This window comes from Cynocephalus volans, chromosome 3, assembly GCF_027409185.1.
Source record: "Cynocephalus volans isolate mCynVol1 chromosome 3, mCynVol1.pri, whole genome shotgun sequence".
Taxonomy (NCBI): Eukaryota; Metazoa; Chordata; class Mammalia; order Dermoptera; family Cynocephalidae; genus Cynocephalus; species Cynocephalus volans.
Window position 1 is genome coordinate 13,626,809 of NC_084462.1, and position 23,926 is coordinate 13,650,734.

The following is a 23,926-nucleotide window of genomic DNA, read 5'->3' on the forward strand; positions in this document are numbered from 1 at the left end:
TCTTCCAACCTTTCTTCTGAATAATCTTCACCTTTTCCCCCAGCATTAAGTTCCATTCAAGAGAGCTCAACAAGGCAATCCATAACATCACGCCTCATATCATGTTTCTCCCCTTTTATCATGACGTTAAGCAACTGGGTCAGAGGGATGGAGTTAGGAGAAGGTGTAGTATTGTACTTAATCCACAGGCTATAATCCACAGCTCTAGCCAACATTTAGCTGTTCTCTGGTACCTTTACATTTGCTAGAATGGAGAAGGGGGGAAAAAAAAAGCAAGCAGCCAAGGCACCATATTCTTGGCTGACTTCCTCTCAGTTTCAATTTCTTTTGCAATCCATTTAGTTATCCCACCTGACTTACAGACTCCAGGTCCCACTTACGTTTTTCCTCCTGTTTGTGAGTGCATCACTTGTGCAACCTTAACCCAAAGATGGCCTGACAGTCAACCTGTTAACAAAAATTCTTTCTCAGCACCCTCTCCCATCTTTCTTTCTGTCCAATAACCCCTTAGCCATTATTACTTGAATTAGACTCAAGGGTCATATGAAATATCCCATCCTCATTACCAATGCAAAAACTTCACAAATGTAATTAAAAATACTTGCAAGACTCCATAGAGCACACTCATGTGATGTTTCGTTAAAAGCAAAGGACATTGAGCAGCAAGAGAAAGAGAATGCATGCCCACATCGGGGATCAGACAGATATGCAGGCACAGTTTCCCAGACTCATATTCACACACTGATGTGATTCACTTCCAGATTGAGACACCAATAGCTTAGTGATGAATCCGAGCTTCAGGAGAGCTTAGGTCAGACGATCCCAGCAGGGATTTTACACCCTTCTGGTAACGTAGTCAAGCCAGAGTGCCTAACCAATTATGCCAAGTGGAAACTATCAGCAATCAAATTGGACCTCTGTGTTGTCATGGGATTTTCGGATGTTAAAGAGCACATAATACCATCATACTGTCCTCTCTGAAGCACAGGAAACTGGGGACTCCCATAAAAGCTGTTTACCCTTTCATGCTGATTAGAACATAACTGTTTCCTCAATACATTCCATACAATGAACAGAACCCCCAAGATGAAAGGTGGTTTAAAGAAAAAGGCCTTTATTATTACACAAATACGAGCGATGTGAGTGAGGCAGGCAGTTCCAGGGCTGGGTGACTTGGAGACTGGATACATCCATAGTGAGCATCACATGAAATCAAAAAGTCCATGAAGATCAGCCTCTGCAAGCTACCTGCAGAACCTTTCTTGGGTCCTCTGGAAGAAAGGTGATTATTTCCATCATAAGGGAGGAGACGAGGACTCCTGATAGGCCATGATACCACTCATGACTCCTTCCAGAGACCGAGGAGAGAGCAGAGGTCTGCCTGCCATAAACTGCTGGGATGACAAGCATACACTGCACAATACTGCCAGATAGTAGTGGCAAGATGGCTTCTGCTACTGGCAAAGACCCCTAGCAGTTAAGGAAGTGCAACAGAGTTCCTGAAAGCATCTCACATACTTGGCACTCATAGGGAATCTCCCCAGTGGATGTTCATGTGTATGAGGTTTCACCTCTCACTAATGGTTTCCCCACAAAGGCCAATCTCAAAGCTTCACTCTGGGGTGAGCTATTAGGATGAACAAAGAGACAGCACATTCCCTATGCTGTCAGGGCCTTTGTCTAGTGTGAACTTTCTAATGGCAAGTAAGGTTCAGCCTTTGGGTAAAGGATTTATTGCATCTGCTGCACTCATGATCACTGCTAGGACTTTTCCAGTGGGCAATAAGTTAGAAGCACTAGCCAGAGGATTTCCCACATGCACTACACTCTTAAGTCTTATCTCCAGTGTGAACCTTCTGGTGCAAAACAAGTGTCTGTTTTCGGATGAACTCTTTCCCACATTCACTGCATACATAAGGCCTTTCTCCAGTATGAACTTTCCAGTGCCGAATAAGGTTTGGCCTTTGGGTGAAGGCTTTCCCACATTTGCTGCACTCATAAGGCTTTTCTCCGGAGTGAACTTTTTGGTGCTGAATGAGTTTAGAGATGCAGCTAAAAGCTTTCCCACATCTACTGCATTCATAATCACTGCTATGAATTCTCCAGTGTACGTTAAGGTGGGAGCTCTGGCTAAAGGTCTTCCCACATTCACTGCATTCATAAGGCTTCTCTCCAGTGTGAGTTCTCCGGTGCAGAACAAGCGTGTGCTTGCGGCTAAACTCTTTCCCACATTCACTGCACACATAAGGCCTTGCTCCTGTGTGAACTTCCTGATGTCTAATGAGATTAGACTTACTGCTAAAGAATTTCCCACATTTGCCACACTGATAGAGCCTTTCACCTGTGTGAACTCGCCTATGTTCAATAAGGCCAGAGATTTGTCTAAAAAATTTCCCACATTCACTACACTCATAAGGTCTTTCTCCAGTGTGAACAGTCTGGTGTTTAAAGAGGTCATAGCTTTGGCTAAAGGATTTCCAACATTCACTACACTCATAAGGCCTTGCTCCAGTGTGAATTCTCTGATGCCGAGCAAGTGTGTCTTTGCGGGGGAATGCTTTCCCACATTCACTGCACTTGTGATACCTCTGTCCACTGCAAAAGCCCTCCCCAAGCTTGGTGCTCTTGTGGGGCTTCATCCTGCTGTGAAGGGCCTGGTGCTGAAGAAGACCAGAGGTGGCTGGGAAGTCCATCCTGCCCTTCCCACACGTATAGCTCTTCTCTGGCACATAGACTCTGCAGTATTTCACAGAGTCCCTGCCCTTATTCTTTCTGAAGGATTTCTCTCCACTGCACTGCTTTTGGTGCTGGTGAACATTTATACTAAACCAAAATTGCTTCCCACATGCCCCACATGTATGTGGTTTCTGCTTGGCTTTTTCCCCCTGGTATTCAGTCAAATGTAAGATATCTTTCAATATTGGGCCACACATGTCACGTGGGTGGGTCTTCAGATCTTCCATAAGAGTCCTAACCTGTGACACTCCTTCTAAGGAAACACTCTGCTCAGAGCAGGCCTCCTCATCCTCCACACCAAGCCAACAATCTGAAAGCACAGAAATGTTGATGAAATGCATGTTAACTTTGGTAGGAGGGGGCAATCCCATCATTAATGTGTGTCTGACACACCCAAGAAAGAGTCCCAGGAAAGAGGGGATAAGGAAAGAGTCCCAGGAAATTCAGGATAAGGCATGGTCAGGTTGAGGAATGGGCTGCTATGAGGTACTGGGCTTCCGAAGGTCACATACTAGGGGAGGCCCAATGAAGGGCAAGAATATGAGGATGGGACACAGCAAATGGCTTCCAGAAGGACCTTGACTGTTGGTGACATGTGAGAGTTATGCAGGATGTGTCTAGGCCCAAGAAAATCTAACTACATGTGAGTGGTTGGTGTTCAAGGGCTATTTAAAGCTGTGCACAAATCTCATGAACATTAAGTATAGGTCAACACTGTGGAAAAATACAGACAGAGTAGTGGAAAGGATGGGTGGGAGATAGAGGACAAAAAGGTGAGGGATGGCAAAGAGCTAGAAGTCAGACTGGAAATGATAAGTCTCTGTGTCATGAATGGGGAAAGAAAGGTAAAAACACTGTGTGGCCACAGGCCTTGAAACCACACTCTGGTGTGTAAACAGCTAATGTCGCTGGTTTTGATTCCAGCCTTGAAATCGTGCCCTTCCCTGACATCCACTCACCAGGTCCAGGTCCCCTCTGGGTCTCTCTTTCTGTGGCTAGAGTCGGATCCACCTGGTCAGGCACCCAGGGATCTTCCCCTTGTTCTAGCTTCATCACTACATGTGATCTGGAAAACACAATTCCTAAAGGAAAGCCAGGAAAGGTGAGCAGCCAGCACTGGCCCAGAGCAAGCCACCCTCTGACAGGCCACGGGTGAAAAAATTATTATTACAAAAAAAAATCTCAAAGGAAGGTTTTGCAGGAATAGCCCAAAGGTCCCCATAAGTAGTGATTATGTGAGCCTCTACAATTCTTGGCACAGTTAGGCTCCAGAAAATGTAACCTGGAGGGAAGGTTAGAACCTTGGGCACAAAGGCGCCATAATTTTGGACAGATCCACCAGCCCAGAAAGTGACCAAACCTAATGAGATCCATTGGGGAAAACACAAGTCTCGTGATGCCAAACCTTGGCCGCATGGCTTCAGGGCTGTTCATCAAGTGAGGACACTCCATACTGTTTAGCCACAGGACCGATGACACCTACTCAGGGAAACCAGTGAAGGAAACAGTTCTCATGATCCAACCCAGGGAAGGGTCCCTGGGGAAAAGGAGAAAGGCAACGTGGGATGGGTGTAAGGAACTTACCAAGTGAGGCTAAAACTGCAAAGTTCTCCAGCATCACATCACGGTACAGGAGTCTCTGAGCATTGTCAAGGAGCCTCCATTCTTCCCGGGAGAAGTAAACAAACACGTCCTCGAAGATCACATAGCTCTGCTGTGACAGGATAGCAAGGTCCATGAAAAGTCTCTCGACCAATGATCCCCCATCTATCTACCCACAACAATGTGCTACACACCCAGCTCCATGGGTCGCCAAGTCAGAGGAGATACAAGGCACTGGTACCATTGGTCCTTGTTCTCTCCTGATTACCCTAGCGATCACTGTGTCAGCCCATAGCAACAACAGGCAAGTTGAGTGATAAATGACATTGACACTCTGAGCCTGGCACACAGAGGTCCACCTCCTCTCCCACCAGCTAATTCCCCTGAGGTATCCCAGATCATGCCACCCAGACATAAACACGTGCTCACTCCTCTCACTTATGCCCCCAATAACAGGGCCCTAGGACCATCAGTTCACACTCCCTCTTCTCATGCGCATCCCTCTTTGGACCACATCTCCTGCACATCTCCAGCTACCCTCCACCACCCTTCTAGCCCTCAACATAGATATACTCTTGGACTTCTCAAATGTCACTGTATCCACAGCATTGAGAGAGTGCTTCGCAATCAATCAGTATCCTATCTTACCCCAATCTCCAATGGCCCAATTGCCAAAGAAAGCCCCTATTCCTGCTCTGAAAGCCTCCCAATCTGGTCTTGTTCCTTTCTTCAATCACAGGCACCCAAACCCACATAAAAATCTCAGGTACCCTCTACCCTCTTCCTTTCCTCTGTTGCGTATATATGAGGGCACTTCAAACAGTTCACGGAAAGATTCATATTATCTTTTATTTCTATTTTTCCACAAACATTTGAAGTACCCTTGTATTAGTTTCCTATTGCCGCTGTAAAAAATTACTACTAACTTTATAACTTAAAACTAAACAAATTTATCATCTTACAGTTCTAGGCTAAAATCAAGATGTCAATTAGATTGTGTTCCTTCTGGCAGCTCTAGAGGAGAGTCTACTCTTTCACCTTTTCCAAGTTTTAGAGACTCCCTACATTCCTTGCCTCCTGGGCCCTTTCTCTGTCTTCATCGCCAAGAACACTTTTTTTTTCTCATTTTTTTTCATTTTATTTTATTTTGTCAATATACAACGTGGTTGATTATTGTGTTCAATTACTGAAACCTCCCTCCCTCCTCCCTCTCCCCCCTCCCTCCCAACAACCTCATATCTGTTTGCTTGTCTTACCAACTTCAAGGAATTGTAATTGTTGTGTCTTCTTCCCTCCCCACCCCCAGGTTATTTGCATATTTATTTATTTTTAGCTCCCACCAATAAGTGAGAACATGTGATATTTCTCTTTCTGTGCCTGACTTGTTTCACTTAACATAATTCTCTCTAGGTCCATCCATGTTGTTGCAAATGGCAGTATTTCATTCTTTTTTATAGCTGAGTAGTATTCCATTGTGTAGATATACCACATTTTCTGTATCCACTCATCTGATGATGGACATTTGGACTGGTTCCAACTCTTAGCTATTGTAAAGAGTGCTGCGATGAACACTGGAGAACAGGTATACCTTTGACTTGATGATTTCCATTCTTCCGGGTATATTCCCAGCAGTGGGATAGATGGGTCATATGGTGGATCTATCAGCAATTGTTTGAGGAACCTCCATGCCATTTTCCATAGAGGCTGCACCACTTTGCAGTCCCACCAACAATGTATGAGAGTTCCTTTTTCTCCGCAACCTCGCCAGCATTTATCATTCACAGTCTTTTGGATATTAGCCATCCTAACTGGGGTAAGATGGTATCTCAGTGTGGTTTTGATATGCATTTCCCAAATGCTGAGTGATGTTGAGCATTTTTTTCATGTGTCTGTTGGCCATTCGTATATCTTCCTTTGAGAAATGCCTATTTAGCTCTTTTGCCCATTTTTTAATTAGGTTACTTGTTTTTCTGTTGTAAAGTTGTTTCAGTTCCTTTTACATTCTGGATATTAATCTTTTGTCAGATGTATATTTTGCAAATATTTTCTCCTACTCTGTTGGTTGCCTTTTAATTCTGTTAGTTGTTTCTTTTGCTGTGCAGAAGCTCTTTAGCTTGATATAATCCCATTTGTTTATTTTCCCTTTGGTTGCCTGTGCCTTGGGGGTCATATTCAGGAAGTCTGTGCCCAGTCCTACTTCCTGAGGTATTTCTCTTATGTTTTCTTAAAGAAGTTTTATTGTTTCAGGGTGTATATTTAATTCTTTAATCCATTTTGAGTTGACTTTAGTGTATGGTGAAAGGTATGGGTCTAGTTTCATTCTCCTGCATATTGATATCCAGTTGTCCCAGCACCATTTGCTAAAGAGGCAGTCTCTTCCCCCGTGTACAGGCTTGGTGCCTTTGTCAAAGATCAGATAGCTGTAGGTGTGTGGGTTGATTTCTAGATTCTCTATTCTATTCCACTGATCAGTGTGTCTGTTTTTATGCCAGTACCATACTGTTTTGGTTATTATAGCTTTGTAGTATAGCTTAAAGTCAGGTAGTGTTATGCCTCCAGCTTTATTGTTTTTGCTCAGCATTACTTTGGCTATGCATGGTCTTTTGTTATTCCATATAAATGTCTGGATAGCTCTTTCCATTTCTGAGAAAAACGTCATTGGAAATTTGATGGGGATTGCATTGAATTTGTATATCACTTTGGGTAGTAGGGACATTTTCACTATGTTGATTCTTCCAATCCAAGAGCAGGGGATATCTTTCCATCTTCTTGTGTCCTCTTTAATTCCTCTCAGCAGTGGTTTGTAGTTCTCATTACAGAGATTTTTCACATCCTTGGTTAACTCAATTCATAAGTATTTTATTTTTTTGGTGGCTACTGTAAATGTGCAAGCTTTCTTCATTTCTCTTTCTGCATGTTCACTATTGGAGAATAGAAATGCTACTGATTTTTGTGTGTTGATTTTGTATCCTGCTACTTTGATGAAATCATTTATCGACTCCAAGAGTTTTCTTGTAGAGGCTTTCAGCTGTTTGATATATAGGATCATGTCATCTGCAAAGAGGGACAGTTTGACTTCATCTTTTCCAATCTGGATGCCCTTTATTTCCTTCTCTTCTCTGATTGCTCTGGCTAGTACTTCCAACACTATGTTGAATAGGAGTGGTGAGAGTGGGCATCCTTGTCTAGTTCCTGTTCTTAAAGGAAAAGCTTTCAGCTTTTCCCCATTCAGGATGATATTGGCAGTGGGTTTACCATATATGGCTTTAATTATGTTGAGATAGTTTCCATTTATGCCTAACATGTAGAGAGTCTTCATCATGAATGAGAGTTGGATTTTATCAAATGCTTTCTCAGCATCTATAGAGATGATCATATGGTTCTTGTGCTTGATTTATTGATATGGTGAATCACATTTATTGATTTTCATATGTTGAACCAACCTTGCATCCCTGGGATGAATCCCACTTGATTATGGTGTATATTTTTGCATATTTGTTGCTGTATTCTGTTAGCTAGTATTTTACTGAGGATTTTTGCGTCTACATTCATCAAGGATATTGACCTGTAGTTTTCTTTTTTAGTTGTACTTTTACCTGGTATTGGTATCAGGGTTATGTTTGCTTCATACAATGAGTTTGGGGAAATTGCCTCTGCTTCAATCTTTTGGAATAGTTTGTAGAGAATTGGTGTCAATTCTTCTTTGAATGTTTGGTAGAATTCTGCTGTGAATCCATCTGGTCCTGGGCTTTTCTTTGTTGGGAGCCTTCTGATAAAAGCTCCTATCTCTTTTATTGTTATTGGTCTGTTCAAATTTTCTACATCTTCTTGGATCAGTTTTGGTAGTTTGTGTGTGTCCAAAAATTTATTCATTTCCTCCAGATTTTCAAATTTATTGGCATATAGTTGTTTATAGTAGTCTTGAATGGTTCCTTGTATTTCAGAGGTATCAGTTGTAATACCAGCTTCTTCATTTCTAATTATTATTATGTGGGTTTTCTCTCATCTTTTTTTAGTTAGCCATGCTAATGTTTTGTCAATTTCATTTATCTTTTCAAAACACCAACTTTTTGATTGACTAATCTTCTGTATCGTTTTTGGGGTTTCAATTTCATTAAGTTCTGCTCTAATCTTAATAATTTCTTTCTGCCTGCTAACTTTGGGTTTGGATTGTTCTTGTTTTTCTACTTCTTTAAGGTGAAGTATTAGGTTGTTCACTTGCCATCTTTCCATTCTTCTGAAGTAAGCATTTAATGTGATAAATTTCCCCCTTAGTACTGCTTTTACAGTATCCCACAGGTTTCGGTATGATGTATCATTGTTTTCATTAGTTTCAATACATTTTTTGATTTCCTGTTTGATTGCTTCTTGGACCCATAATCATTAAGGAGAGTGCTGTTTAATTTCCATGTGTTTGTGTAGTTTCCAGAATTTCATTTGTAATTGATTTCTAATTTAATCCATTGTGGTCTGAAAAAATATGTGGGATAATTCCAGTTTTTTGGAATTTGTTGAGACCTGATTTGTGACCTAACTTGTGACCTATCCAGGAGAATGATCCATATTCTGATGAGAAGAATGAATCTTCTGAGGTTGTTGGATGGAATGTTCTGTAGATATCTGCCAAGTCCAATTGGTCGTATTGTTTAGATCTTGTGTTTCTCTGCTGATTCTTTGCCTAGATGATCTATCCAATATTGATAGTGGGGTGTTCAGGTCCCCTGCTATTTCTTTCTTTAGGTCTAATAGAGTTTGCTTTATAAATCTGGCTGCTCCAACATTGGGTGCATATATATTTATGATGCTTATGTCTTCTTGATGGATCAATCCTTTTATCATTATATAGTGGCCCTCAGTATCTCTTTTTATGGTTTTTAGTTTAAAGACTATTTTATCAGATATAAGAACAGCTACTCCAGCTCGTTTTTCATTTCTGTTTGCATGGTAAATCTTTTTCCATCCTTTCACTCTTAGTCTATGTGAGTCTTTATAGGTGGGGTGGGACTCTTGAAGGCAGCATATAGTTGGGTCCTCCTTTTTAATCCAGTTAGCCAGTCTGTGTCTTTTGATTGGGGAATTTAATCCTTTTACTTTAAGAGTTGTTATTGAAAAGTGCTGATTTACTCCTAGCATTTTATTGATTTTTGTTTGGATGTCTTAACTGTCTTTTCTTCCTTTCTTTCTGATTTACTGTTTGTCTTCTGTATTTCTTGGTTCCTTGGGTTGTAGGTATACTTTTTTTTCCTCTTCATTGTTGGCATTTTAATTTTACTAGTGGGTTTTGATGTTTCTTGAGTTTTTATGGCAGTGGTAGTTATTTTTCAGGCACCAAACCCAGTACTCCCTTCAGAATCTCTTGTAAGGGTGGTCATGTGGTAGTGAAATCCTGTGGTTTATGTTTGTCTGAGAAATATACTATTTCCCTTCATTTTGGAAGGATAGCCGTGCAGGGTAGAGTATTCTTGGCTGGCAATCTCTGTCTTTTAGTATTTTGAATATATCATTCCATTCCTGTCTGGCTCTTAGGGTTTGTGATGAAAAGTCTGATATTTGTCTGATTGGGGCTCCTTTATAGGTGATTTGATGCTTCTCTCTTGCAGCTTTTAAGATTTTCTCTCTGTCTTTGGGTTTTGCCAACTTGACTATAACATGTCTTGGAGAAGACCTCTTTGGATTGAATATTTTGGGGGATCTTAGAGCTTCCTGAATCTGAAGATCTGTGTCTTTTCCTATACCTGGGAAGTTTTCTGCCAGTATTTTCTTGAATATGTTCTCAATACAATCTCCTTTTTCCTCCCCTTCTGGAATACCCATGACTCAGATATTTGAGCACTTATGGTTGTCTGATATTTCTCTTAGATTTTCTTCAATGTTTTTAATTTTTTTCTTTTTTTTTTTGTCTTCCTGTGTTATTTCAAACATCCCATCTTCAAGGTCAGAAGTTCTCTCTTCTGCTTCTGCAAGCTTGCTGGTTAAACTCTTTGTTGTGTTTTTTATTTTGTTGAATGAATTCTTCAGCTCAGTAAGCTCTGCTACATTCTTTTTCAGGGCGTTGATTTCCTTGTACATTTCTTCTTTCAGGTCCTGTATACTTTTCCTCGTTTCATTGTGTTATCTTGCTGAGTTTTCTTGTATCTCATTTAGTTCTTAGACTTATCGCTCAAAATTCCTTGTCAGACATTTCAAGGGCTTCTTATCTATAGGATCTAGAGCTTGAGAGTTATTGCCCCTTGGTGGTGTACTTTCTTGATTTTTCATATTTCTGGTATTTTTCCTTTGACGTTTAGTCATTGTGGCAAGGGATTTCACAGTTCACTGGTTCAACAATATTGTCTGGCTAGGATGCTGCTGGGGCTGCCAATTTGGCACGGCTGCCTCAGAGTCTGTTCATTTGTCCACTGGTGCCTCAGGTGCATAGTCGCCTCGGGTCTTGGGCCTCTCCCAGGACGCACCTCTGTGGTTGTCGTGCACTTGGCCAGGCAGGGGATGTGGTCTGGCAGTGGAGAGGCCTTCCTGCTAGGTTGCGTGCTGGTGCCATGGGGTGTGTGGTCTCCATGGGACTCAGGACTCTCTGGGGGAGCACCTATCTGGTCGGCGCACACTCGGCCAGGCTTGGGATGGGGTCTGGTGGCAGCGAGGTCTACCTGCTCAGTCACGTGCTGGTGCTGTGGGGTGTGTGGTCTCCGCGGGTCTCGGGCCTCTAAGCAGGGGCACCTCTCTGGTTGGCACACACTTAGCCGGGCTTGGGATGGGGTCCAGCAGTGGTGAGGCCTACCTGCACAGTCACACGCTGGCACCACGGGCGATGTGGTCTCCACGGATCTCAGGCCTTTCCGGCGGGGTGCCCTCTCTGGTTGGCATGCACTCGGCCAGGCTGGGGGCCAGCAACACTTTAACATCACTGAAGTCACTCTATTTCCTTCTTCAAATTTCCTTCTCTAACTCTAACACTTATGCTTACCTCATAAAAGTACCCCTGTGATTACACTGGGCATACTGGACAATCCAGGATAATCTCTACATCTTAAGATCCTTGATCACATAATCTAAGTCCCTTTTGCCATGGGAGTTAACATATTCAAAAGTTCCAGGAATCAGGAAATTAACATCTTTGGGAGGCCATTATTCTGCCTACCTTACACATGCTGTCTCCTAACCAGTCACAAACTTCCTATCTCCACCTAATCCTCTGAAAGTTACTCTTACAAATGACATTTCCATCCTTCTAGCAGCTAGTCTAAAATTTTGGGTCACCTCTGACTCCTCCCCTCCCCTCTCACAATCCACTTCAGAAAGTATGATCAGCCCTAGTAAAATAACACTGAGAAAGCCACCTCTTCTGACACCTTCACAGCAACCACTCTGGCACAGCCTCACTAAACTCACTTAAGGCTATTGCAACCTCCCTCCTGGTTGACTTGTAGTGTCAATATACACAAAAATAAAATTCTGACCCACAACCTCTACAGTAATCTGACAAACATGGTCAGAACTTGGAAAAAACTGCCACTTTCACTAACTTTTACACTAGTTTCCAATTTAGGACCAACCAGAAGGAAACCAAATATACACTCCTAACCAATTGCATAGGATGTCCTGTTGCTAGTTAGCCCACCTCCAGCTTCCCCAGGCCAACAGCCTCCAAACAGGACAAACTTGAAGCCTTCCCAGATTCCTTCAACCTGCACCTTTGGTTCAGAGTTCCAGGTGCCTACCTCCTGCAGGAATCAGAACTTCATCTCCCTTGCCCTCCCCAACTGTCCACAGGTCAACTGACTGCAGGTGTATTTGTGTGGTCAAAAGAAACTTGGCCTGAATTCCCAACAGGAAACCATTAATCCATACTGGAGCCCCAAGAGAGCACTAAACTCTTGGAAGGAAGGAAAAGTGAAATCACTGAATCCTACAGAAAGAATCACTCCATTTATTTAGGTCATCTTTAATTTTCCTCAACAGAAATATTTTACAGATTTCAACAAAATTGTATAAATAATACTGAAATAATAATAATAATGATATTTTGTAGTTTTCAATAAAATACCTTTGAGTGAGTATAATTAAGAGTTAACACATATTTCATTATATTCATTCCTAAGTATTTTTTGGTGCTATAGTAGATGTTTTAAATCTCGTCATTCAATTTTTGTATTGTATGTATTGTTTTATGTATTGTTGACATATAAAATATAACTCATTCACATGTACATCTATCTACCCATAGAAACAATACACAAATGTGTGTATGTGTGTGGACTCACATATAGAGAGATCATTTTTACATGACATTTTGTTAAATTCTAGTGATTGGTCTGTATCAATTGATATGATGTGACTTTTCTTCTTTAGCCTGTTAAAAAATTGGATTACACTGTTTTTCTTATACTAGCCTTGAATCACTGGAATATATCTCTCTTGGTCATGATATATAATTCCTTTTACACATGGCTAAATTTTATTTGCTAATATTAATATTTATGTTTGTATTCATAAGATTAGTTCTGGTAACATTTTTAGATGCTTTAGAATTTTCTTTATATTCTATCATGTGCTCTGTAAATAAATACCACTGTATTTGAAATGCATTTCTAAAATTTAAATGTGTTTGTATATCTTTTTACATGCCTGATAGCTGCCCTGATTTCCTCTTCTGTTGACTGTCTATTCCTATTTTTAGGCCTTTTATTTCTTGTTCTAATTACTTTTTCTTTGTATGTTTTATACATTAATCCCTTGACAGTTTTAGACATTGTAAATATCCTCTCAATCTCTCTTGACTCTCCAGATTTTGGCTGTCATGAGTTTAATGAAATAGGAGCCTACAATTCCAATATAAATATATTTATCCATTTTCCACTTAATATATTTCGCTTCTTGTGATTTTTCTAAATTACCCTTTCCTGTATCACAAAAACATATTCCTAGTTTACCTTCTACTAAATTTCCCTTACTACTTCTCTGACTCTGATAAAATGTAAGTGTTCTGTGAAATTTAAATACCTGTGGATTTCCTAGGATATTTCTAAATTTCCAATTTAATTTTGTTCTATTTATAGAATATATTCCATATTACTTCAAATTTACTCAGATTTATTCCATGTCCCAATATTTGGTTTATCTTGATCAATGTTTAATGTGCACTTGAAAAGGATATGTCTTCTACTGTAGTCTAGGAGTAGTGCTTTATAAATATTTTTGATTCAGGTTGGCTGATGATGTTGGTCACACCTTTATATCCTTACTAGTTTTCTGTTTATTCTATTAATTATTGACAGAAAAGAATTTTGAAGGCCTGTTATTAGTTACATAAATGTTTAGAATTTTTTATCTTCTCAATTAAACTACCTATTTAATATTATAAAATGTCTCTATGTACCTTTTCCTGAAGTCAACTTTTTCTTATATTAATAAAACCACTCCCCCTCTCTTATGATTAGTATTCATAAGATGTCATTTTATTTCTTTTAGCTTATCTCTATTTTTGTACTTAATGATTTCTTATAGACTTCATAGAATTTTCCATACATTTAATACAACCTGGCAATTTCTTCCTACAATTAAAATACATATTATAAAACTGAAAGAACTGTGAGTGCAAATGTATAAATTTCTAGACCTTGTCTATCCTCTCAGAAAAGAATAAATTTAAAAAGTATAAGCAGACATATAGATGATAGCATTCAAAAGATACACATCCATCTTGGTTATGAATATTGAATATTCACTGTTGAATATTTAAAAGTTTACATTCCACTAGGCCAAAAATAATGTCACAATATAGATCATAGGGTTTTTTAATTGTCTGTGAACATATGTATATTTATTCACCAGAAAAGTCTTTCTCAAATGAGGTTTCATAAGAGAATTAGTTCCTACAGGTAATGATTTCAGTGAATACTATTTTAAATGCCCCCAAGGAAGGAACATGCCTAGGATCAGTCTAAATGTACTTAAGATAAATCAACTAATTGCCTACAGTGGATTCTTTAAGATCATTCATTCATTCATTCATTCATTCATTCATTCATTCGGCAGCTGGCCAGTATAGGGATCTAAAAGATTCACTAGTATTTATCAATGCTTAATCTTCTTATGAAATCAATTTCATAGGGAATACAGCATGAGAATACTCTAGGAACTATGATAACGCGAACTTTCTTTCCTGGCTGTTTTGTAGCTCAAAAAAAAAATGTGTAAGCTGAAAACCACAAATAATATATAGGTAATGTGAGCAGAAACATTTACTGTGCTGGAACAAATGACCCTAGAGGAATCCTTTGGTAAGAACTTGCTGTGACACAAGATGTCCCCAGTGAGCTTGTCCTTAGAAATTTTATTTAGTCAAAAATGCTAAAAGAGTCTGGGACAATCCACCACATGGCATTTGAGGTATTTTTTGGCTTTGCCAAGAGTGGCTGAAGAATTATTCCTGGCACTGGAGGAGCTTTTCAATGTGTGTTTCTCTTAGGACAAGTGGTTCAAAAGTGATGATGAGAGAGATGTCAGCAATATGGCACAACAGGAATCTCCTGACTCTCCCTCTACCAATGGATGCACCAAAGAAACATCTATTCATGGATCAATTCCCTCTAAAAGAAAGTCAGACACCAGCTGAGAGACTCATACTCAACATGCAACTAAGAAAACATCCACTTCAAACAGGAAGGAAAAGCTGAGGCACACTTGGGCACAGATTTTGCCCCCGGCATCGTGTCACACAATCAGGAGAGGAATCCCCAATTACCCATCTTTTCTCTGTGAAGAGGAAGATTTGGACCTTACATGTACAGCCCTAATTCTAAGATTGCCCATGATTTGGCTCTTAATTTGCCAACTCTGGAAGCAGAGATCAGAAACTTGCAAGTCTCTCCAGACCACAAGAAAAAGGCAGCAGTTTGACATGGGTGCTCCAAGTACTTCCAGGAGCTTCATCCCAAGAGTAATGCAAAGAAGGGGCTTAAAAAGTGCAGCCCCCTGTTTCTCTCTCAAAGAGGTTTATGACACGCTCTTCCAGTGGCTACCTGGTGGTCTGGCTTCTAAATAACTTAGTAGTTAAAGTGGCAGACAAACATTAGCCCATCAGGCAGCCTGATATGCAGACCAGTACTTCTGAAGCTTGCTCCGATGGTTTGTGCCAGTAATAACTCCAGGTCTGTTAATCGCTGCTGGAAGGAGTTTATCTACACATTGAGTGCCCCAACTTTTAAAGTTTCCACATGACAGACTGCATCCTAAACTAAACCTCTTAGCTATGGTAACAGAACAGACTGGCATATGTGTTTCTCTCTAGACTTCAGAGGAAAAAGTAGCAGTTTGTTAGAGGTGCTCAAGCACTTCCAGCAGCTTCATCCCTGGGATGTAGTGCACAGAAGGGGCTTTAAAAATTCAGTCCTGTTTCTTTAAGCCATGCATTGAGTGCCCCAACCTTTACTGCTACCTCTTGAAGGACTCCATCCTAAACCTCTTAGCTCTGGGAGAAGGGACCAGGCATGTGAGTCTCTCTAAATCACAGAACAAACAGCTGGTCTTAAATGCGCACTGAAAACACTTCCAGAGGCTACACCCCCTTGAAGCAGTGCAGAAAGGACAGGAACATGTAGCTCCCATTTTTTCTCAAGAAGGGGCTTGTGGAACACACTTCCAGTGGCTACTTGATGGCCTGTCTTCTAACAAACTTGCATCAGGGAGCTAATGGGGCAAACAAAAGCACTGTGGCAGCCAGAACCAGAGCTTGGCACTTCACAAGGCTTCCCCCGGCTCACCCCAGTGATATATCCAGGCCTATCCATTCCTCCTGGAAGAAATCTGGCCATGCAGCAAGTGCCACAACTTCTACAGCTCCCACCCAAGAGACTGTCTCCCTAACAAACTAGCTCTGGGAGTTGATAGAATTCTGCATTCCTAAGTGGCCCTAGACCAAAGAAAACAAAGAGGTAGACATACAATGGGGCCACTTCCAGCAGCATCTCCCCAGGATCAGAGGGTACAGCCTGAATGTGAGTATAGGCATTTGCCAGAGATTCTTTACTCAGCTTAGTGCAGAGAGAGTGGGAGATAAACACCTATGCTCAAGTTCCTGTGAAGAGAGAAGGAACTAGAACACATATCCAATACCCCAACCTTTCCAGCTATATCTAGAAAGTCTGGCTCCTATCTTTTCAGTCTCACATACCTGACATAACAAGGCACATCACAGATTCCAGAGGCGACCAAAAACAGAGACAAGTCTGGACAAACAGAAAGATATGAGAGGCACCTTAAAATCTTTGCCCAGATGAATCAGAATTAGTAAGATCCTTCTACATAAGGCCAGTCTGACAAGACTGGGAGAGGTAGTCTTATCTACTGTGCAGAAACAAATAAAGAGAGTCAGGTAAAATGAAAAAACAGGAGAATATATCCCCAAATCTCCAGAAACCAACCCAACTAAAGTGAAGATACATGATTTACCCAACAAGGAATTCAAAATAATGGTCAGAAAGATGCTCACTGAGGTCAAGAAAGCAATGAGAGAATAAGCTGAGAAATTCAACAAAGAGATAGAAAGTAGAAAAAAGCACTAAACAGAAAATATAGATCTGAAGAATGCTGTAACTGAATGAAAAATTCAAGAAGGGTTCACAGCAGACCAAATCAAGCAGAAGAAATAATGAGTGAATTCAAAGACAGGTCACTCAAAATCATCCAATCTAAGTAGCAAAAAGAAAAAAGAATGAATAACAGTGAAGCTAACTTGAGACTTAATGGGACACCATCAAGTGGAATGCATTACCAGCTTGCCAGAAAGAGAGAGAAAGGAACAGAAAACATATTCAGAAAAATAATAGCAGAAAAATTCCAAAGCCTGGGGAAAGAAATAGAAAGCAAGATCCAGGAGTCCCCAAGGACACCAAATAAGATGAATCCAAGGAGGCCCACAGCAAGACACATCATAATCGAATTATTCAAAGTTAAGGACAGAGATTGTGTGTTGAAAGCAGCAAGAGGAAACCAAATCATCATGTACAAGGGAACTTCCATAAGACCAACAGCAGATTTCTCAGAAACCTAGCAGACTGGAAGGGAATGAGATGATATATTCAAAATCCTGGGAGGAAAAAGCAAAAAATAAACAAACAAAAAACCTGCCACCAATCCTGTCCTTCAAAGATGAAGGAGTGATCAAGATTTTCTCTGACACCAAAAGCTGAAAAAGTTTATCACTAGACCTGCCTTACAAGAAGTGCTAAAGAAAGTTCCTCAAACTCTAGGAGAATGTTAATTAGTAACATAAAAACATATGAATGTATAAAACTGACTGGTGAAAGTACATTTTCAAATTATAAACATTCTAATATTATAATGGTGGTGCACAAATCAATTATATCTCTAGTGTAAATATCAAAAGGCAAAGCTCAGGCCAGCTTCCAAAAAAAAAAAATTAAACTAATTTTTTAAAAAAGGTAAAGTATTAAAAACAACGGGAACTACAATAATTTGTTCAGGGATACAAATTACAAAAAGATGTGAAGTGTGACACCAAAAACACAAAACATGGGAGAAGGGGGAGTAAAAGTGTAGAATTTGTGTATGTGATCAAAATTAACTTACTACCTACTCAAAATACCCTTTTATATAAGATGTTTTATGTAAACTTCAAGGTAACCACAAAGTAAAAGCCTATAATAGATAACACAAAAACTATAAAGAAAAGATCTAAAGCATAACACTACAGAAAGGCATCAGACCACAAAGAAAGCAAGAGAAAAAAAAAAAAAGAACAAGAGTTACAAAACAACCATGAAACAATTAACAAAATAGCACTAGTAAGTCCTTACGTATTGTATTAGTCCATTTTTGTTGCTATAACAGAATACTTGGAACTGGGTGATTTATAAAGAAAAACAACACTTATTGCTTACAGTTTCTGAGGCTGGGAAGTCCAAAGTCCATCCGGTGGTGGCGACAGTGACCCAGGGGGCTCACATTGCAAGATGGTGGAAGCAGAGAGAGCAGAGAGACAGACTCTCCTCTTCTTTTTAAAGTCCTCAGAACCACACCCTGACCACCATTTTTAATCCATTCGCTACTGCATAGTCCTACAATCCAATCACCTCTTTAAGGCCCCTCTCTCAATTACCATGATAGGATTTCACCCCCTTAACAGTTTCAGTGGGGGCTAAGTTTCTAATACATAAAACTTGGGGGACACAATTTGAGCTTCAGTGAGTTTTGGGGGGACATAATCCAACCCACTACACCTATCAATAATTACTTTAAATGTAAATGAACTAAATTCTCCAATCAAAAGGCATAGAGTGGCTGAATGGGTGAAAGAAACAAGACCCAATTTTATGCTGCCTAAAAGAGACTCCCTTCATCTTAAAGAACATTCATAGACTGAAAGTGAAGGGATGGAAAAAGTTATTCCATGCAAAAGAAAACAAAAAGAGAGCAAGGGTAGCTATGCTTATTTCAGACAAAATAAACTTTAGGGCAAAAACTGTAAAAAGAGATGAAAAAGGTCATTATAATAGTGATAAAGAAGGTAACTCTTTAAGAAGATATAATAATTGTAATTATATGCACCCAATATTGGAGCACCTAAATATATAAACCTAACATTAAGATATCTGAAGAGAGACATGGACTGCAACACCACAATAACAGGGGATTTCACTACTCCACTTTCAACACTGGATAGATCATCTAGACAGAAAATCAGTAAGAAAACATTGAACTTAAACTACACTTTATACCAAATGGACCTAAGAAACATATACAGATCATTCCACCCAAGAGAAACAGAATACACATTCTTAAGTAAACACAGAACACTCTTCAGGATAGATCATATGTTAGATCACAAAACAAGTCTTAACAAATTTAAGATGCCTGATATATCAAGTAACTTTTCCAACTACAATGATATGAAACTAGAAATCAATAACAGGAGGAATCATGGAAAATTAACAAATATGTGGCAATTAAACAATACACTCCTGAACAACTACTGAGTCAAAAAAGAAATTAAAGACAAAATTAAAAATTATCTTCAGACAAACAAAAATGAAAAGACAACATACTAAAACTTACAAGCAGCAGCAAAGCAGTTCTAAGAGAGAAGTTTACAGCAATACACACCTACATTGAATAAGAAAAAAGATCTTAAATAAATAACCTAATGTTACACCTCAAGGAACTAGAGAAAACTCTCAACAAATTAGGCAGAGAAGGACTGTTCCTCAACACAATAAAGGTCATATATGACAAGCTCATAGCTAACATCATACTCAATGGTAAAAAGTTGAAGGCTTTTCCTCTGAGATCAGGATCAAGACAAGGATGCCTGCTCTTACCCCTTCTGTTTAACTAGTACTGAAAGTCCTAGCCAGAGCAATTAGGCAAGAGAAAGGAATTAAAGGCACCCAAGTAGAAAAGGAGTAAGTGAAATTGTCTGTTTTCTGACAACATGATCTTACACATAAAAAAAATCCTAAAGGCTCCACCAAAACACTGCTAGAACTCACAAACTCAGTAAAGTTGCATGATATAAAATCAACTTACAAAAATCAGTAGCATTTCTATACACTAACAATAAACTGTCTGAAAAAGAAAAGAAAAAAACAATCCCACCTATAACAGCATTTTTAAAACTTAGAACTAAATTTAATCAAGGAAATGAAAGATCTATATACTGAAAACTACATAACACTGATAAAAGAAATCAAAGGTGATGCAAATAAATAAAAAGATATCCTGTATTCATAAATTGGAAGAATTAACATTGTTTAAATGTCCATACCCAAAGTGATCTACAGTTTTAATGCAATCCCTATCAAAATTCCAATGACATTCTTCACAGAAACAGAAAAAATAATCTTAAAATTCGTATGCCAAAGCAATCTTGAGTAAAAAGAACAAAGATGGAGGCATCACACTACAAGGTACCAAAACACATTACAAAGCTATAGTCATCAAAACAGCATGGTACTGGCATAAAAACAGACATATCAGCCAATGGAATATGATAGGGAGCCCAAAAATAAATCCACACATCTACAATTAACTGATTTTTGACAGAGGTGTGAAGAACAAATGGTAGGTATAAGACAGTCTCTACAACAAATGGTGCTGGGAAAACTGGATACCCATACACAGAAGAATGAAAGTAGACCCTTATCTCACCCTTATACAAGAATCAACTCAAAACAGATTGAAGACTTAAACATAAGACCTGAAACTATAAAACTACTAGAAGAAAAAACAAACGTAGTGGCAAAAGATCCATGAAACTGGTCTGGGGAAATATTTCTTACATATGAAACCAAATGCACAAGCAACAAAAGCAGAAACAGACAAATGAGATTGCATCAAACTAGAAAGCTTCCTCACAGCAATGGAAACAATAAAATGAAGCAACAACACACAAATTGGGAGAAAATATTTACAAATCATACATCAGATAAAGGGCTAACCCCAAAATATACAAGGAACTCAAACTACTCAAGAACAAGAAAACAAATAATTCTATGAAAAACTAGGCAAAGGACTTTAATAGACATTTTTCAAAAGAAGACATACAAATGGCCAACAGATACATAAAAAAAGTGCTCAACACCTTTAATCATCAGAGAAATGCAAATTAAAACCACAATGAGATATCAACTCACACCTGTTAAATTGGCTATTATCAAAAAAAGAAAGATGACAAATGTTGACAAGAGTGTGGAGAAAAAGGAAACTTCATATGGGAACCTCATACATTGTTGGTGGTATTGTAAATTAGTACTGACATTTTGGAAAACAGAATGGAGATTCTTCAGAAAACTAAAATTAGAATTACCATATGATCCAGCAATCCCACTAGCAGTTTATGCCCAAAGGAACTGAAACCAGCATACCAAAGAGATGTCTACATTCTCATGTTTATTGCAGCATTATTCACAATAGTCAAGATATGTAAACAACTTAAGCATCCATCAATGGATAAATTGATTTTTAAAATGTAGTATACATGCAAAATGTAATACTGTTTAACCTTAAAAGAAAAAAAGCTAGGAAATTATGTCATTTGCTACAACATGTATAAACCTAGATGACATAATGTTAAGTGAAATAAGTTAGGCACAGAGAGACAAATACCATATGATCTCACTTATATGGAATCTGAAAGAGTCTCACTCAGAAGTAGAGAGTAGAACAGTGGTGGAGGGGCAGGGAAAGGAGAGATGTTGATCAATAGGTACAAAGTTAGTTAGGAGGAATAAGTTGGTGTTCTATTGCACAGCAAGGTGACTATAGCTAATAATGATGTATGTGTTTTAAAATAGCTTCAAAAAAAGAGGACTTTAAATGTTCTCACCATAAAGAAATAAATATTTGAGGAAATGAATATACTAATTATCCTGATTTGATCATTCCACAATGTATGCACGTATTAAAACATCACATTGTACCCCACAAATATATGAAATTATTATTTGTTAATTAAAAATAAACAAAAAAAAGTGAGGGTGAAATCACCAGATGATAGCAAATTTACAGTATCTCACACCATGGACACCACATCAGGTCAAGCTCCTTATACTTTATAGCACTGACCTCCTATAGACACTAGACAGAACCCTTTCAAATGCCAGGACCCCTCCCTTGTTGGGGGAGTCTCGGGAATGCTCCCATCCTCTTCCCTGCCCTCCAGTCCCAGCCTTCTCCTCTCTCACCCCAGGGACCAACTGAAATAACATCATTAAGATTTCATCCCCTAAATTGGATCTCCAGGCCTTGACTTGGCCCAGACCATTGCTCTCACCACGAAGACTTCTCAAGCGCAGCTCCTTCTCCAAAACTACACACCTTCTCCTTCAGCTGAGGAAGCCCTCCATGTGAGGCAGCCTCCACTCTGGGACATCTCAGAGTCACTATGTCCAAACCCCAACTTCTGATCCTCCTAAAACCTGCTCCCCACTCTGACTTTCCGATTTCTATCTTCAAGGTGTTCGTGGGGAACGGGGGTGGGGCACACAACAACCTTGGTCTTCCACTCCTTGCTCTTAATCACAGCAGCATTTGATGCACCAGGAAATCCTGTTGGTTCTATCTTTCAAATCTACCCAGAATCTGATCGTTATTTCCCATTCTCCTACCATTTTCTCTGGTACATCCACCACCAAAGCATTCCTAGAGTCCACTGCAATAGCCTCTTTACTAGTCTTCTTGCATCCATCCTTACCATCCGCATTCCAACCTAATGCGTTCTCCTCTGAGCAAAGTTGCCGCCAGAGTAAATTATGGGATGCTTTTAAAATCCCAACTTAGCTCCCAAAGTCCGCAGAATGAAGGTGCACTCCTTAGCGTGCCATTTCGGGCATAACTCCTAAAACTCTGCTGGGTGCTCATGTTATGATAAAGAACCCGGTATCTCCCGAATGCTCTTGGCTCAGTCACACCTCCAGGCCTTTACCATTGCAGTCCCCTCTTTTCTGTCACACTCTCCCAACAGCCCATCACACTGGCTGTCAGAAATATAAATCCCACCCATGAGTGCGTCAATGTCCTGGACACTCACAGGGGCTGCAGGAACTTGAGCCCTTATTCTGGGCTTTAGGATTCGTAGTTAGGGGCAAGGGCGGCTGAGGGTCGCAGGACGCAGCACCCACCTGCGCCGGGTCCATCAGCTCAGCCGCGGCCAACGGACTATGTGGACGGAGAGTGGCCGAGAGCGGCGGGCGTCTAGGTCGGGGACGCAGACACTTCCGTTCCCGCTGATCCTCGGACGCACCTCTATGCAGAAGAGCCATCTCCTCCAAGCTTTCCCGGTTCTTCCACCTGGGGACTACTCAGCGTTCCGGAGCTCCTGCTTGGTAAAACCTCAGGAAAACAAACAAAATGTCCGGGGAGAGAAGCATGCCGGAAGTCCCGCCCAGATGTCTTTGATACGTACAAAAACGCGCCACTCCTGTGGCCTCGTTGCTTTCTGGGTAATGTAGTTCCCACTGAGCAATCGTCCAAGGAGAGGGGCTCTTGGCCTGGGTTCTTGGGAAACCTTGGGAAATAGTAACCCGAATTTTAGAGGACCTGCAGGACTTCGTTCCTCTTAAAGGGCCCGCACTTAGATTCCGTGAAGTTCAGTCTGCACCTATTGCAGAAATGTTTAGAGACATTTCAGATGTTCCCCAAAGTCACAAAATCAAATGGACACACACACACTGCAGTGTCCCTCTGCATCCACTCATAGCTGGTAGCTAATAACTATTACCTTGTTGCTTTTTAAATACGTGTACACCGAAGCTTTAGCATCAGTTTTGTTTCAATTCGGTTGGGGACAAAAGAGAAAGGGCTCCAAAGGCCATGGAGTGGAAGAAAAAAGGGGGGTGTTGAGTTGCCCTGAAACCATTGATCAGATTTCCTCAGATAACATTTTACCTGCTTGTATAATCAGTGGGTGTATCCACCCCAGCAAGTGACACTGTTTTTTCTAGATAATATTTCTTACTTCATATTTCTAGCCATATAGATTTACTTTTAAGAATCTGAGACATTTCATTCACAGAAACATAGATGAGCTTGGAGGATATTATGTTAAGTGAAATAAGCCAGGCAAAGAACAGAA

General features: G+C 40.0%; 1 protein-coding gene across 1 annotated transcript; it reads right to left on the reverse strand.

Annotated features, from left to right (window-relative positions):
* Positions 1-1,138: 1,138 nt before the first annotated feature.
* On the reverse strand, positions 1,139-23,144 carry ZNF671 (zinc finger protein 671). The gene is made up of 4 exons (XM_063091133.1): positions 22,974-23,144; positions 4,321-4,450; positions 3,696-3,818; positions 1,139-3,046 (listed from the first exon to the last, which is right to left on the reverse strand). The coding sequence occupies exons 1-4, from the start codon at positions 23,112-23,114 to the stop codon at positions 1,830-1,832; spliced, it is 1,611 nt and encodes a 536-aa protein (XP_062947203.1). The 5' UTR covers positions 23,115-23,144; the 3' UTR covers positions 1,139-1,829.
* Between the last annotated feature and the right edge of the window lie 782 nt (positions 23,145-23,926).

Excerpts from the sequence above, each read along its gene's own strand:
- ZNF671 (XM_063091133.1), bottom strand. The coding sequence starts at position 23,114 with ATGGCTCTTCTGCATAGAGGTGCGTCCGAGGATCAGCGGGAACGGAAG. Across the intron at positions 4,451-22,973 it reads AGCTGATGGACCCGGCGCAG|CAGAGCTATGTGATCTTCGA; the intron begins GTGGGTGCTGCG and ends ATCCTGTCACAG. Across the intron at positions 3,047-3,695 it reads CCAGAGGGGACCTGGACCTG|ATTGTTGGCTTGGTGTGGAG; the intron begins GTGAGTGGATGT and ends CTGTGCTTTCAG.